The 17,958-nt window shown below is 37.1% G+C and overlaps 1 protein-coding gene across 1 annotated transcript in view; it reads left to right on the forward strand.

Annotated features, from left to right (window-relative positions):
* LOC150084144 (small subunit processome component 20 homolog) overlaps nucleotides 1-17,958 on the forward strand; it is a 229,120-nt gene that overhangs the window by 187,611 nt on the left and 23,551 nt on the right. The window contains exon 21 of the mRNA XM_090376132.1: nucleotides 13,631-13,756. Coding sequence (XP_090232258.1) covers nucleotides 13,631-13,756 — 126 coding nt within the window. The remainder of the gene's footprint in view (nucleotides 1-13,630; nucleotides 13,757-17,958) is intronic.

Here is a 17,958-nt window from a genome sequence, read left to right on the forward strand (position 1 = left end):
ATGTATACCAATGCTAGAAGTATAGTAAATAAATTTGATGAATTTGAAGTGTTGGTCAAGACATCAATGGCGGATACTGTTGGGATATCAGAGACGTGGTGTCACACAGATATAAGGAATGCCGAACTGGAATTTGGGGAGTACAATGTGTACAGAAAGGATAGATAGGAAGGGAGGAGGTGTTATGCTGTTAATAAAGAAAAACATAAAATCAAAAGAAGTGCATCCAGTTGATATAGATGAACAGTGCAGTGTTGAGTCAGTTTGGTGTGACATAAGCACGGCGAAAGCAAAAATTAGAGTAGGAGTGTGTTATAGGCCTAATGACTTGAATGAGTACAATGAACAATTGTACAGAGAAATAGAGTGGGCTAGTAAATCGGAATGTCTTATAATGGGGGATTTTAACTTCCCAGATATTGACTAGAACTTGTGGGTTGGGCACTCACACACTAGTCAGACTTTTGTGGATTTATTGGATGATTGTTTTCTGCAGCAGCATGTTCGAGAGGCAACCAGAGAAAGTAATACTCTTGATCTGGTTATCAGCAGTGATCATTCATGTATTAGGAATTTGCAGATAAAAGAACCACTAGGTGGCAGTGATCACAGTGTACTGACGTGGGATTTACTTAAAGATTTAATTACCATCAGGGGTAAAGGAAAGGGTTTTTGCTTCCGTAAAGGCGAGTACAGTGGTCTCCGACAGTTTTTAAATTCTGTACAGTGGGATCAACTGACGATGTTACCAACAGTAAATTCTAAGTGGGAAGCATTCAAGGAATTAATCGTGGAAGCTACTAAAAGTTTCATACCTATTAAGAAATATTGTTCAAGGTTTAGGCCTAAATGGTTGTCAAATGAACTAATGAGACTCATAACAGAGAAGAAAAATGCATGGGATGCATATAAATTATCAAGTGACTCAGAAGCCTGTGGCAGATATAAGTTAATCTGTAATCAGGTCACAAAGGAGGTTCGGCAGGCGAAGGCAGATTACGAGAAATCCTTGGCAAAAGATGCTAAGAAAAACAGCAAGGATTTCTTTACTTATATAAACTCTAAAAGGAAGGGGATGAATCTGATTGGTCCACTTGACATCGATGGTTCAACTGTTGATGATCCTGCTCAGATAGCAAACAAACTGAATGAGTATTTTGCATCTACATTCACACATGAGGAGTTATTAAGGTTTGAAAATGGCAGAAGGTTATCAAATTGTAGCAGGGTGCTTAATGATCTTGTAATAACTGAGAGCAAAGTGGAAGAGAAATTGTTGAAGTTCAACATAAGAAAAGCACCTGGGGTGGATGGGATCTATCCAGTTATATTAAAGGAGGCGGTGAAGCAACTAAGCAAACCCTTAGCCATAATTATGAGAGCATCCTTGGACTCAGGGGAGGTTCCCACGGACTGGAGATGTGCAAATGTATCCCCAATTCACAAAGGGGGATCGAAGGATGACACGAGTAATTACAGACCATTTAGTTTAACTTCTGTTCCGGGTAAAATAATGGAGTCACTGGTTAAAGATGCATTGCAGGATCATCTAGACAAGACTGCAGCAATAATTCAGACACAGCATGGGTTTGTTAAGGGAAAGTCTTGTCTGACAAGACTTTCCCTTAACAGAATGGTATTAAGGGTAAGTTGCTACAATGGGTAAAAGGATGGTTAAGTGGGAGAAGACAGAGGGTGGTAATCAATGGGTGCTGCTCTTCTTGGACTAATGTTATTAGTGGAGTCCCACAGGGTTCGGTGTTAGGTCCACTGTTGTTTTGTATATTTATCAATGATATTTGATGAAGGTATATTAGGCTTAATGTCGAAGTTTGCAGATGATACAAAGGTTGGCAGGGTTGTTACTGACAGTAATGGCAGTGTGCTACTGCAAGAGGATCTAGATAATTTGGGCAGATGGGCTAAGAAGTGGCAACTGAAGTTTAACCTTGACAAATGCAAAGTACTGCATATGGGTTGAAGTAACCCCAGAGAAACGTACCAACTGTGTGGTACTACACTTAAGGTGGTATAAAATGAAAAAGACCTGGGAGTAATTGTGCAGTCAGATATGAAGTTCTCTGAGCAATGTAGACAGGCTGCCAGGACAGGTCATGGGGTTTTGTCAATGATATATAGGAATTTTGCTAGCAGGGAAAAGGAGGTGATTATCCCTCTGTATAAGGCAATGGTCAGGCCACGCCTTGAGTACTGCGTACAGGTCTGGAGGCCTCATTTTAGGAAGGATGTAGATTTACTTGAGCGTGTACAGAGAAGGGCAACAAGATTGGTGAGGGGAATAAAGGGATCCTCTTACGAAGAGAGGCTTAAGTTCTGCAAATTGCAGTGGCTGGAGACTAGACACCTGTGCGGTGATCTGATTGAGGTATATAAGGGCTTGAATGGGTTGAGCACGCTGAATTCTGATGGGATCCTTCCACTTGTTCAGATTACGAACCTAAGGGGGCATAAATTCAAATTAAGAAAAGACAGATGTAGAATAGATGTGCGGAAATTTGCCTTTAGCCAGCGGGTGGTTAATTGCTGGAACAAACTTCCATCTGTCGTTGTGGAAGTTGATAGGTTGAATAAATTTAAGGAGCAACTGGACAGGCATTTGGAGGGAATGGTGTGATTTTTTTTTTTTTTTTTGGCTGATGCTGCATAAGCTCATACATTTGCTTTCTTGCATCACATGCCACTACTACTACTATAAGACAGGACTGAATTTTAGAAGGATTTAAATCAACTAAGTGGTCTTTGACCCACTGGACAATTACCTGGAGATTGGCATTTAAGGAATTGGTAGCGGATATTTGAGAAGTTGAAGCTCATTGAGCAGGGCGAGGTTTCTCAAACAGGAAAGTAGAATGCAATGCACTATCATCAGAAAAACAATGGATAGGATTTCCAGTCAATGGAAGAAGATCATTAATATACAAGAGGAAAAGAGTGGGGGAAAGAACTGAACCTTGGGGGACACCAGCATTAGTGGAGAAGTTAGAAGACAGAGAGCCATCTACCATCACCCTCCCTCAGTGAGCAGTCAAAGAAAAAACTAGATAACCAGTTACAAAAAACAGTTGGCAAACCATAAGATGGAAGCTTGTTTAGAAGACCTTTATGCCAAACACGATCGAAAGCCTTTGAGATGTCAAGAGCAACTGCTTCTGTTTCACCGAACTTTTCCATTGAATTTGTCCATAAATGGGTAACATAAACAGAATATCACCAGTGGATCGACACTGACGGAATCCATTCTGGTGATCGCTGATTAGACGTAAGGTTTCTAGATAGTTTAAGAGTTGGCGGTTAATTGATTTCTCGATTACTTTAGAAAGAGTAGAAGTAATTGTAGTGGGATGATAATTGGATGGGAGGGATTTTTTCATCTTTTTTAGGAACTGGCTGGATATGTGCAAATTTCCAAGCTGAAAGGAAAACACCTTTGGAATAAAAAGTGAAAAAAAGCAGCAAAGAACAGGAGTATGTTCAGGACCAAAGATTTTGAGAAAAAATGGAGAAATGCCATCAGACCTGGAGCTTTATTTGCATCAAGATTCGTGAAAATTCTTCTGACATCCTTTTGACGGATGATCAAAGGAGACATTGAATGGAGTGTGCTGGGAATGGTGGGAGGTGTTTTACCAAGATCATTAATATATGAATTGGATGCTAGCAGGTCAGCTGTATTCTTGGCTGAAGGGTCAATTTGGTTTTGACAGAGGTGGGAGCAGAGATTGTTAAAAGTTGCGGCCAATAGCTTTGGCAAGAGACCAGAATGCTCGGCTACCATTAGGGCAAGAAGCAAGTTTTCTACTCTTAGCCTGTTCAAAATCGAGTTTTGACTGATTAATAACTACTTTACAATTGTTGCAAGCTCCTGTGTAGGCAGAGGCGCCTCCGTAGCCAGGTGGGAAGGAGCAGCAGTGCATAGCACACGTTTCTTGATTAGACCGAGGTTCAAGCCCGTCACCACCAAATACGGAAGATGCGGAAAGGTCAGGGAATGACCACCGCATATCCCGGAGCAATATGGCCTTAGTTGCTAATGCTCCAAATAAACAAACAAAACAGTGTAGGCAGAAAATGAAACTGAAGAATTGGAAACAAGCCAATTACAATATGTAACATACTTCTCTTGAACAGCCTTAGCACACATATTAGAAAACCAAGGTTTAGATAAAGGTCAAGATTTTAAAGTGGGAGTGTGGAATAAAGGATTCCATTCCTACAAGAATAATTTCACTGACACGATCTGAGCAAATGTTGACATCAGAAATTTTGAAACAGTAATCCAACCAAGGAAGAGAAGAAAAAAAATCTTGCAGGTCATCCCATTTTGCATTTTTATAATGCCAAACAACATGGGGTTGGGAATAGCCATGAAATAAAGGCTCCATTGGAGAAAAGACAATCACCAAGTTGTGATCTGAGGTGCCTAAAGAACCACTCACCTCAACCATTTGATCTTTTTCCGATCATTTTGAGGATAGCACCCTCATCCAACAACTCCCAAAGGGTTGTTTGTGAGAAAAAGATCAAGCGGGTTGGCTGTATGGTTAGGATCATCCGGTATTCTGGTAGGTAAATGAACAATCTGAGCGAGGTCATTGGCAATTGCAAAAGCATCAGCATCTCGACCATCTGGGTCTGTGTGACTAGAAAACGGAAGCCAGTAGGAGTTGTGAATATTAAAATCACCAAGAAAAATTACCTCACTGTTAGAAAAGTTGGACTGGAGAAAGTCAAGTTGCAAAGAGAGGAAGTCAAAGAGTTTCAAGTGATTAGTGGAGTTGGGAGAACAGTAGAGACAACAGATGAATTTGACAGAATGAAGTTGAGAGATCTTAAGTGAGAGAAGATTGAAAAGAGGAGATTCCAAGTTACGAAGTCTCTCACAGGGAATATTTGAACGGCACAATCCACCTTTGAGATGAAAGGAATCTTACAGCAAATAATTTGGGCAACTGAGATGAGCAGTGGTTGAATCAACCGATAACTGAGATTCTGTCAGAAAAAGTACATCTGGTTTGGCAAACTGTAAGTGGAAATGGACATCATTGAGATTAGAACTGAGACCATGTATATTTGTGAAATGAACTAGGAAGTGTTTGGGAGGTTTAGATCTTTTTGAAGTTAAGTTTGCTCTATTAGTTTTACAATTCATGGTGTATTCAATAGTAAGAAAAAGTGATGGAGGGGGGGACCTGATGTATGAAGTAATGAAATTTTTGGATATGGCGCACGTGGTCAAGAATACAGTGAAACTTCCCTTTAACGGACAGCCATGGGGAACGAAAATTTGTCCGTTAGAGAGAAGTGTCCGCTAACAAGAAGTCTGAGGGAGAAAAAAAAAAGAGAAAGAAAAATCGTTAAACGTTTAATGTAAAATTAAATTAAAATATATACAGATTTTGAACAATAATTTTGTAAATAATATACAATTACATACACAAGAGATAAAGAAAAATCGTTAAACGTTTAATGTAAAATTAAATTAAATTATATACAGATTTTGCACAATATTTTTGTAAATAATATACATACAATTGTGCTATGCATATTATGACTTTATCTTAAGAAAAATACATACAGTAATCATTTATTTTCTTCTGCACCTTCTTCCGGCTGATAATTTTGTTTTCAACATTTGTTTGGAGTGAAGAAACCATCGAAAGTCCTTCAGTATCTTCTTCAGCGGCGAAAAACATTTTTAAACGATTGATTTGTATGAGCGCTTCTATTTTCATCGGTGGTTAGTCGTTAATATGTTCTTCGACAGAATGACCTCCTTCCATTTCTTCATCCTCATGAGGAACTTCTTCAAAAATATCGATGATAATGTCGTTGATATCTAGAGCACCACTTCTGTAGTGAGGTTCGACTCTATATCTTTGTAGCCAGGGTCACGTGTAGCTGAAGTATCGTACATTATCAATAGATGTTGAAGTTATTGTTCTGCTTGGTGCTCCACATTGCTGTTCACAACTTCAATTTTTGCATTTGAGAACCCAGACTTTACAAAACAGTTCACGACAGTTTGTTTTCTAATTGTGTTTACTGAAGAGGAAATCCATTGAATCGCATCTAGAATGCTGATTTTCTTTGAAAGGTCACTTGCACATGTTACATCGTTCATGTTTGCAATGAGATGTCTTAAAACACGTTTTCTGTAGTGAAGTTTAAAATTTTTTATTATCCCTTGATCCAAGGGCTGACACTCTGCAGATTTGTTTGGTGGCAGAAAAACGATTCGAATGTTGGACAATTCAATGTGCGGGTGAGATGTAGCATTATCCATGAAAAGAATAATTTTTCTGTTTTGACGCATCATGTTTTGGTTAAAGTGACTTATCCATTCGCTCATGATGTCTCGTGTCATCCACGCTTTTTTATTAGACTTCCAGTCAACATTCAAAAGATTCAACTTTATGCCCTTGAAACAACGAGGATTTTGTGGTTTTCCTATAACAAGAGGTTGTTCAAAGTCTCCCAGCATATTTGTATACAATAGTACAGTCAAGTGTTCCTTAGAAATTTTTCCGCCCTGGCAAGTTTCGTTTTTTAGACTCATTGTTTTTTCAGGAAGAGCTTTAAAAAAAGCAATCCTGTTTCGTTACAGTTGTAAATATCCTTGGCTTCAAAATCACGACATACAACTCTGTTACAACCCCAGTATCAACAGATCCACCTTCACCACTTACGGTTTTCCAAGAAATTTTATGCCGAGTTTTGAACTTGTCTAGCCATCCCACAGAAGCTTTGAACTCATTTACTCCCATAGATTTCGCAACCTCCAAAGCCTTTTCCCTAATAATAGGCCCATTAATGGGAATTTTTTAGCACATGCGCGACAAATTTGAAGTCCAACAGTTTTCGGGAATGATTTTTGAACCCGATCATTTCCGTGTTGCCAAAATTGTTTGAGCAGTTCATTTTTTTCCTTTAGGATGTCGCTTACCTGCGTCTTCCCGATTTTGCATTTTGCAGCGAGATTGCGAACACTATTTTTTTGCCGATCATACGCATTAATGAGTTCGACTTTATCTTTTAAAGTTAAATGTTTACGAGAAGACATTGTGCACTTCACACGACACTGAACAAAACTGAAAACTGAAACTCAAAAGACGAAAGGCCGACGAAATCCCCCCCCCCCTGCACACACCGAATTCATCAGAAGTTTTACACGTGCCTTAAAATTCAAAAAGGGTTTAGAACCGCGACGTAAACATTGCTAAAATTCAGAGAATCGGAAATAGAAAGTAAACACACGATTGAGGCAATACGTGGAAGAAACGTTCCTAGAAAAAGGGCTGTGAGTTCGCTCGCTGTCCGTTATGGGGAGATCAAGTTAAGTGCTAATCTAAATGAAACAGTGCAGATTGCCTGTCTGCATCCGTTACAGAGAATGTCCACTAGACAGAAGCTGCAAACACGTTAAAACCAATGGAGGTGAGTTGGGGAATTTGAAAATGTCCGTTGTAGAGAGGTGTCCGTTAGGAGAACTTTCACTGTATACCCAGATCCTTAACATAACGTGGCCCCGACAATGCCCTCCGCATACACACTACTCGGACTCACTCTAGTCACTATCTGGCAAAGAAGAGGTTGCAAGATTATACACCAGCTGATCCGGAAGCCTCCTAGAGAATTACCCGTTGGTTCGGTCCAGTGTACTAACTAGTGACCAGCCTGCGAACACCGTTTTAGAGTTCTTCCCTCAAAATGTAAGGAAGTTTGGATCTTGCCATGGTGTTCATCATAACTTCAAAAGACATCAGTCATACTGCATGATGGAAGAGATGGGAAGGGTTGACTGGAACTAAGCTCTGGAGGCTAAACATGGGTTTCACCACTTCAAGCCTGCAATAAGCAAAGTGGTGGTATTGCACCGTTTGATGAGAGTCATCTACCACCTAGTATTGCTTGGTAACAATGAGGGGCGGCATTCCTCTGTGTGGTGTGGCCCCCACACCTTGATCCTTGCTTACATTAGTTCACACCTGGGTAGTCACCCACAGAGTGCTTGCGCATGTGGGTTATACCTAGGATTACTACAGTCTCACCATCATGAAGGTGCAAGCAGAGGATTTGTCTGTCTCACCATCGTGAAGGTGCAAGCAGAGGATTTGGCTGTCACAGACCGTCCGGACTTTGAGAGACTGTCTGTGACAACCTCAAGGACCAATGCAGCAGTGCTTTATCTTTGGCTGAAGTGACAATGGAATCATCTGGTTTTGATGGAGGTGGGAGCAGAGATGGGCAAAAGTTGCGGCCAATAGCTTTGGTAAGGAACCAGAATGCTTGGCTACCATTAGGGCAAGAAGCAAGTTTTCTACTCTTAGCCTGTTCAAAATCTAGTTTGGATTGATTAATAACTACTTTACAATTGTTACAGCAATAGAAAGACAACTGAATTTTTCCACAAGAAATGATGAACAGTACAACCTTCCATTATCTTTCTATGAATTGAAAACTGCTCTGTCCCAGACAAAGCAAAGCGCTGTAGGACCAGACCAAATTCACTACATGATGTTAAAGGAACTTGACAACCAATCCCAAATGGCATTACTTGATTTGTATAACAAAATCTTCCTAGAAATCCAGTTTCCAGATAGTTGGCATCATGCAATAATTCTAGCTTTCCCAAAACTGGGAAAGGATCCCTCTAATCCATGCAACTACCGTCCAATTGCTTTAACAAGTTGCCTTGAAAAGTTATGGGAAGAATCATGAATGCTCGTTTAATGTGGTATTTGAACAGTAATAATCTTCTCGACCCAGCACAGCATGGTTTCAGGAAAAATTGCTCAACACTAGACCTACTTATAAAATTAGAAAACTCATCTATCAGTGTACAGAATGCCCTCATCCAAAAGGAACATCATGCCATAATCTGTTTTGATATAGAAAAAGCTTACAATATGACATCGCGTTATGGAATCCTTCAAAACCTCTACTTCCTTGGATTACATGGGCATCTTGCTAAATACATTCACAATTTCTTGCAACACAGGACATTTAAAGTTAGGCTACAGACTACCCTTTCAATGGTTTTCACCCAAGAAGAAGGTGTGCCTCAAGGGTTAGCACTACTATTTTCACTATTAAAATAAATACCATAATGGAGCATATTCCAAGAACCGTTGATTTATATGTTGATAATTTCGGTATTTCCTATCACTCTCAAAATATGCAAAGTATAGAACAGCAGCTACAAGGAACAATAAATAAAATATGCAAATGGGCCCAAAAAATGGCTTCCGGATTTCCACGCAAAAAACAGTATGTATACACTTCTGTAGAAAACGAAACCTACACCCTGAACTGATACTTGACAGACATTTGATCTCTGTGGTACCAAGTATAAAATTCTTAGGACTTCTCTTAGATAAGAAACTAACATTCCTTGAACACATTAAACAATTTAGCTTTCGTGCTTCGAGAAATTAAACATACTAAAAAAAGTTCTTTACACAACATTGTGGGGAGTAGCTGTTTACAACTCAGCAAAACTAAGTGCACTGAGATAGTTAAACCCTATACACCACAGTGTTCTCTGTATAGAATTTTGAGCTTTCTGAACTTCACCATACCAAAGCCTTTATTCAGAAGCTCATGAAGCTTCACTACAGCTTAGAAGGCAGAATTTGCTATTACACTACGTCATCAAGATAAAATCCATCATCAATCATCCAAATAGAGAGGTTCTGTTTTTGTATAACTGAGAAAACATATAGCAAGCCCATCTACGAATGAGCCGACCGGGCTAGCCGAGTGGGTAAAGCACCTGCCCGGCAACCCAAAGGTCGCGGGTTCGATTCCCGCCTCGGGCTTGGATCAAAGTACTGCAAAAACCTTGGGAGGTGCAATATGGCCACAGAAGCCGATGCACCAACAACTACCAAATCAAAAAAAAAAAAAAAAAAAAATCCACGAATGAATCGACCTGCAAACATCCGTCTGAAAGATTTACTACTAAGCCGAGAGCTTAATTATGACACTGTAGCTACTATGATTGCACGGACCATCCCACTATGGTGTATAAAAAAATTTATTCCACCCTGGTGTATTTTCAAACCTGGGGGAAAACTACTTTATCAAGAATAAACTACCAGCAGTTACATGCAACATACAAAGAACAATATCCACGTCAAACTTTCATATATACAGATGGGTCTAAAACAGAAACTTGTGTGGGAGCTGCAATTCAATTTGAGGATAGCACCCTCATCCAACAACTCCAAAAAGAATTCACTACTTTTACTCCCAAATTACAAACCATTTCGATGGCCATAAACCAAATCAAACCTAAACAGATAGCAAACAGCATAATTTTCACAGACTCGCTTAGCTTTGTTATTGCTTTGCAGAATGCAAATACCACAAGAAACCCAATCCTGCAACATGTCCAATATCAGTAACAAAGCTATTACAAAAAAATTGCAATATCAGATTCTGCTGGATCCCAGGCCACACAGGAATAACTGGAAATGAAAGAGCAGACAAAACAGTGAAAGAAGCTTCCACCTGTGATTATGCCCTTCACACAATACCATATAGAGATTACAAGTCCTTAATCCACCAAAATACAAAACAATGGAAACAACACTGGCTTGATCAGAATAACAACAAACTTCATCTAATTAAAGAAACACTTTGACCATGGCCAACTAGCTTCCGATCGAATAGACAGGAAGAAGTGACCCTCACTCAATTGGGAATCAGGCATACACATGACTCACTTTTACCTATTCAGAGGTCAAGACCCCCCTCAATGTCAAAACTGTCAAGTTCCATTAACTATACATCATTTCATGGTGAATTGTCCAAAATTTCATAGAGAACGACAAAGAACCTTTCAAACAATAACGAATGTACAAAACAACTTAATGCTTAAAACAATTTTTAAGCATTAAGTTGTTTATATTTTGGCCGGTCATTAAGATGACCGGCCAAATATTACCAAAGTTTTCTTCTTCCTTAAGTTAACTGGATATGTTCAAAACATATAAAATTAAGAGTATACCATTTATCGAGAAGCTGCATGAATATAAAGCAGAATCTTGGCTTTATTCTAAACTGCAGTAAGAAAAGTGAAAAAATGCTGATATATAAAACTCTCCTACCTAGGCTAGGTGCATTATTGCCTAAGCTGCTCTTGCACCAATAGCTTTTAAACAACAAAAACATCAGCAGTTCCTACTAATAATCATTGCCTGTTAGTCTGCTATACAAACTACTGGCAAATATTACACAACAAGATATACTCCTAATAGCAGGATTCATAGAATAGACAAACTTCAAATAAATTACATCAGATAAAGCCTGTAATCTCTTCATGGGAGTCTAGTCTGCACAGGAATCATAAAGAGGAAGTTGTTCTTGCTCGGTTCTGCATGATTCAACATTTGGTTCATTGCTTTTTTCTGAGGGCTGATGACATTTCTGTGTGGGTGTCCTGCAGTACCATTTATCTATCAGTCATATTTTAATTGACTGTATAGATTTTAATGATATTCGTTTTACTACTTTTAACCATCTGCTGAACTTTATATACTCAGTCAGATTTTATCCGACAATGACATGTCAGCTGTTTTTAAATTTTTCAACATATTAATTTATATGAATTACTGAATATATATTTTTTTAATAATATACCACTTTTTACTCTTATGTGAACTTGTGATGATGTAACCATTTTCAAAAGTTACCAGAATTTATTTATTTGTTTATTTTTTAGCCTTGGTGCATAAGCTGCTAATGCACCAATAAAATTGTAATATCATCTCATCTAAACCAAATATTTCAATTGGAAAAATCTTTTTTTTTTTTTCCTTTGGTTTGAAGAACATTAACTGCCATTTCTAAGGCCACATGTTAAGCACCCATGCATTAAAAAAATATATTTACATTCCTTAAATTTATACTTATATATGAAACACGACCTCATTTAGGAGGACCCAGTCTTGAAAATTAAATGGATTTCTCTCCGTAACTTGTGATAGTTGCAATGTGACCTTAGTAGCTTTTGCACCACTGACTCTGACTCAGTAACTTTCCAACTTTTTATTCATCCCTAGTACTAAAATACTCTGGGTTTAATATCCTTCTGTATTTGAGATTACCAATTAAAAATAAAACCTGTTGAAAAAGTAAATTCATTAATTCTAAGTAGAGCAGTTTTAATAATAAATGCTTTGAATCATTTCTTGTATATACCTGAATTTCTTACATATACTGAAAATACACTCCTATAATATATGAAATTCTGGTATAATGTGAAATTAATAAATTCCCATTTTTTTTAAAATATATACCAAAAATTTGAATTGTTTATATGAGGTGAATCAAAAGTTTTTGAGAATGTTCATGTAACTCCTATCAATAATAGTACAATTTTTTTCAGCTGTGGTTGGTGATCGAGTACACTTTCATAGTAGTTTGTCTTTTATGCCATTTATTGTTGCTTTGTGATTTTATTTCAAATGAGCAATTCAAAAAAAGAGAGAAAGAGAGAGAGAGAGAGTTTGCATTAAACCAAGCTTTGTAAAACAGCTTCAAAAATAGAAGACATGTTACAAAGGTGGTTTTCAAGAAAGTGGGACTGGTCCTGTCACCCTGTCTTTCTGATAGTTTCTGGCCAAGAACTAAATGGGTGGTGTTCCTCCTCTGAACTTTTCTCTTGTTTCCAAAGGTGGAACTAAATCTCAAGGGAAAGAGATTTAATAATATCTTGGTGATTCAACATAATCACAGGACATATATGATAGTTCTATAAAAAAAAGATTTTAAGATATGCTTTCAGTAGTGACAGATTTGATGTTCCAGCATAATTAATAAGTCCCAAGGGATGTCTTTTGAACAGGACATGATGTAAAATTAGTTAAGTTAAATGAATCTTTGTTTTTTGAATACATTCTCATAAAGTTTGGACAGCACTTTATATTTTTTCCTCACTCCACTTCACGAATGATATAATTCTAGTGAATCTTTTAATGGAGGTTTTTGTCTTATTTGAAGTATAAGATCTTTATTCTGATAACCTTGTCTCTGAAGGAGTTTATTTATGCATGGGTAATGCACTCACCTCCATACCTCATTTCTACTACCAAGGTAGTTTTAATGCATCGATATGGAGAAGCGTTACTTATTCGAGATAGTGAAATACCATGACAACTCGTTGTGAAGGTATTCACAATGTGAGATATAATTAAAACTACCTTGGTAATAGAAAGCAGGTGTATGCATTACCCATGCATAAATAAACCCCCTCATACTCTTAGGTATTTAGCCAAGAAATATCTTTTAGATTAAATAAACCGTGTCTTTAATTTCATGGACATCCTTGGTAATTCAGCATTTATTTGTGCGTGTGTGCATGCATCATGAATATGTAGTAACATAATGTTTCTTGTTTATACTCTATCATGAACACAATCAGTAATTATATTAGCAGTTGTGAGCTTGAACCGTGGTTTCAAGTGTGCACTGTTGCACTCTCACTTCTGACCACTTGGATATGTCAGGCCTCATGAATAGTTTATATTACTGAAAACTTTTTTATTACAAAATTATAGATATTAAATATTCCACTATTCATCTAAAATTTTCAATTTAATTTTAGCAATAATTTATATAACCTACTGGATGACAAAACATTCAAAACAGAAGTAGTCCTGTTCAAACTTGATGCAGAAAGTGGAGTAGTTCAGGAAGAACACAGAAAACATCTTTTGCCAGTTCTGATGAGGTAAATTTAGTATCTTATAATTGTGTAAGATGTAACAGGTGTAAAAGTTAATAAATGGAAAGAAAACATGTAACTCTATGGGTTTATAAAAAAACACATTCTTAGAAACAAGTTAAAATTATTCCTCTCTTTTTTTCACTCATTTTCTAAGATTTCACCTCCATTATGATTAGCAGATGATTAAATTGTTCTTTGTTAACCATGTGGAATACGTTTTTCTATCCCATAAATTAGGCAATTGGTGAGTTATTGATAAATTATATTGTATTTGAATACAATCTAATAATATCAAGTGTTGTCAACAACTTTTTCAGCACGAAAACTGCAAATAAATCAGTATGCTGATATATTTGCAGTTTTCATGGTGATATATTTCAGAGTGATATAATGAAAATCTTCTGGCTTACCATATATTTCATTTAAAATAACATAAGCACAATAATATTAAATTACAAACATTTATATAACTCAATTTTTAGAAGTCCTGTGCCACATGTCAGGCACATGATATCCAGAACTCAATTGCACTCCATCTCTTCCTCTCCCTAGCTCTCCTTCAGTCCACAGTATCTAACAGCCTCTATAAAAATGTCCAATATTCCATTTCTCCTTCTTCCTATACTTATTTGTTCCTATTCTCTTGCTCATCGTGTTCTCTTCAGTTATATCTCTTAAGCTCACTTCTCTCAGTACATGTTCAGTCCAATTCTTTATCATTTTTCCAATTTTCTCCTACTCATCTCTACTTTCTTTCTAACCCTATCTTTCCATTTTGACCTTTCAACCTCTTCCATAACCACATCTCAAAAGCTTAAATTTTTCTAATGTCCTCCTGTAGTACCCATGCCTCAGCTCCATAAAGTATAACACTCCATACAGTACACATAACTAACCATTTCTTTAAGTTGATAGGCACCTCCGTAGCCAGGTGGGAAGGAGCAGCAGTGCGTAGCACACGCTTCTTGATTAGACCGGAGTTCGAGCCCGTCACCACCAAATACGGAGGATGCGGAAAGGTCAAGGGAATGACCACCGCATATTCCCGGAGCAATATGGCCTTAGTTGCTAATTCTCCTAAAAAAAAAAAAAAAAAAACCAAAAAACCTTAAGTTGATATCCATTCTCCTTGTAAGTATTTGCTTCCTGTTCTCATAATTTTATAATATCTTAAATATTATAATTTTTTTTTTTAGGCTTCAAAAATTCACATCCACCAACAAAACAAATAAGGAGACAGCCATAATGAAACAGTCCTTTATTTGAAAGTACTGTATGGGAAGTAAATTCCATGAAGATGTAATAGAAATACAAAGTTAAATTAGAAAGTTTTTTTGAGTGATCTTATAATACCTGAGCACATATAACTCATTTGTCATGTGTACTGAAAATAAAAAAAAAATTTGCCAACTTGACTGGCAAACAATTTTTGACCAGCAAAAACATTTTCAAGAATTATGGAAAAAAGAAGAAACATAAGAGAACACTAAACTATGATACAAAAACAGCAAATCCCAGCTGCCTTTTCAGATTACACTTGGCAAGATGTGATACTGCTCCTGTGTACCAAGCCACCTAAAAATGAAATGAACAAAGGAAGACAAAGCAGAGCAAACTCACTGTCAATGTGCGCACACAACTCCCAGCCCAAGGAGACACATGCCCACACACAGAAGAATGAGCACCACTTTTTCTTTCTTTTTTTTTTTTTTTTGAATAATAAATAAAAAGAATTGGAAGCTTTCTATCTCTGCAAACAGACATCAGCATTGCAAACTCCAAAAGGACTATATTTCAGTCATTGACCACCATCCAGGAGAGTTCCACTGGATGTCCCTATACAATTCGATAAAACAGGATTCAAGCTTAAGAAATATAAAGTATGTCAGGGATGTTTCTATATGATCCAATCAAACAGGATTCAAGCTTAAGAAATATAAATTATGTTACGGCATCATTCCCACCTTCTATAAGTTAAAGAGGCAAATTTAAATGATTCTAGAACAAGGGACCATAATTTCAAGTTACAGGGGGAGATGTTTAGGCTGGATTGCAGGAAGTTTTATTTTAGCCAGTGAGTTATAAATTACTGGAATAAGTTACCTACATGGGTGGTAGAGGCTGTTTGGGGAAATTCAAAGCTGCTGGATGGAAGGAGGGAAACACATAGCATCTCCATCATATATGAAGTGTGCAATTTCCTCCCCGGAAATTGCACACTTAAATTTTTCTAATGTGTTCTTAACTTAAATTTTTCTAAAGGAGGAACAGGTGTTTTCACCTTAGAAATAATAGATTTCTAAGGTGAAAACACCTGTTCCTCCTTTCCTATGGAGTGGTTCCATACACCGCATTACGTATCCGAATTGTGTGTGTGTGTGGGGGGGGGGGGTGTTATGTAGGTGAGTCTGGTAGAAGATTGAAAGACCGGATTTCTGAGCATGAGGTGGCTCTGTGAACTGCTAATTTTGAATGCTCCACAGTTGCCGAGCATTATTGGGTTGAGCAGCACAATCTTGATCCCCCAACGGGATATTGAAATCGTTGACTATTCACATGATTACCGCCGGCAATCATGGCCTGAAGCACTGCACGTACTAATAATAGTATTATGAATCACGCAATGGGAGTGCACTTACACCCTGTTATAGAATGTACTGTATTGCAGTGTGATGAGTGCTGGCGGTCATCACACTGCATATGTACGTAATTTTGTTCTACCAACACCAAACTCGTGATACATGATCATGCCCAGCTGACTTTTGCTATTGTAACCATCAATATATACTGAAGTACACCATTCACTGATTAGCTGATGAAGAGGCACTTCGTCTCGAAAGCTTCAATGTATTTTAACACTTATCTTATTGTATTTTAACGCTTTTATGTTGTTTTATCTTATGTATATATCATTTATTTATTTTAATAAATTTATTTTAACCAGTTAGTCGGTTGTTGCAAGAAACTTGGATGACATGGGTTATTTATTTCCTTTTCTCTTATTATTACTTTTTTTTATTATTATTATTATTTTATTTTTTATTTTTATTTTTGTTATTTTATTTTATTTTATTATTATTATATATATATATTTTTTTGGCTGATGCAGCATAGGCTTCCTTGCACTATGTGGCCATCACTAATACTAATAACAAATGTAATGCTCCACACTGATCATTAACCACTCTCCTAACGTTAACATCGTCTGTTTTACTTCATTTAAGAAAATCAGAAACACCACTGGTTTCAGTGCTGATCCATCCTCCTTGCCTTCCATCCCCCCACCCTCCCTTTTAACATTAGCCCAATCTGTACGGTAACTATTAATCAGAACCTCCTGCCCTGCAGCGACACTGCATCTAGCTCACTAGTGGTGATTCTGTCAAAATAGCTAACCAGGTTAGTTAAATGTGATTTTCCATTAACAGAATTGTGCTGTGTATCCTTTAGAATTTCATTTTTTTCTCAATATCCCTATTGTGCTCTTGTCCATTGCCTTCATGATTTTCCTTGCACTTCTTCTAGAAGACTTCTGGTAGACTACTTGTCTGTTGTTTTACTTTGCTCTTAGAACTGCCTTTATGTATTTTCAATATATTACCACTTCTCCAGTCCAATAGAATCTTTCTCTCTCTCTCTCTGTCATCCAATGATGACCTAATAATTAACCTTAATGATTCAATATCTCCTTCAAAATTGTTTAGAATATATCACCTGCTATGCTTCTATTAGCCCTATTGTGTTTGTATTAATTGTTCTAACCAGGAGTTAGAACAATTAACACTAACTTAATGGAGTTCATTTTAGTGTCGATATTATAGTAGACAGTTAAGACTAAATGAAATTTAGTTTAATAACATGAACTGTCTACCCAATTTGGAACATTACTTTGTGCATTTCTGTAGCTATTTTTTCCAGCTCCTATTTGTTCATGGAATAAAGGTTGCTGTGACAATTCTGAGTTGCATCTTAAATTTAAAAAATCAAGTAAATATACATTACCAGTGAAATGATTTAATTTAAAATAGTAGATCCACACAAGTAAACTGTAAATCAGTTTAACTTCCACCACCCAGGAAGTTATTTTTTTGTTGTTGTTATTTTTTTTTTTTATTTTTTTTTTTTAAGGAGCATTAGCAACTAAGGCCATATTGCTCCGGGAATATGCGGTGGTCATTCCCTGACCTTTCCGCGTCCTCCGTATT

Source organism: Mastigoproctus giganteus, chromosome 6, assembly GCF_048544385.1.
Source record: "Mastigoproctus giganteus isolate SK-2022 chromosome 6, ASM4854438v1, whole genome shotgun sequence".
NCBI classification, from domain to species: Eukaryota; Metazoa; Arthropoda; class Arachnida; order Uropygi; family Thelyphonidae; genus Mastigoproctus; species Mastigoproctus giganteus.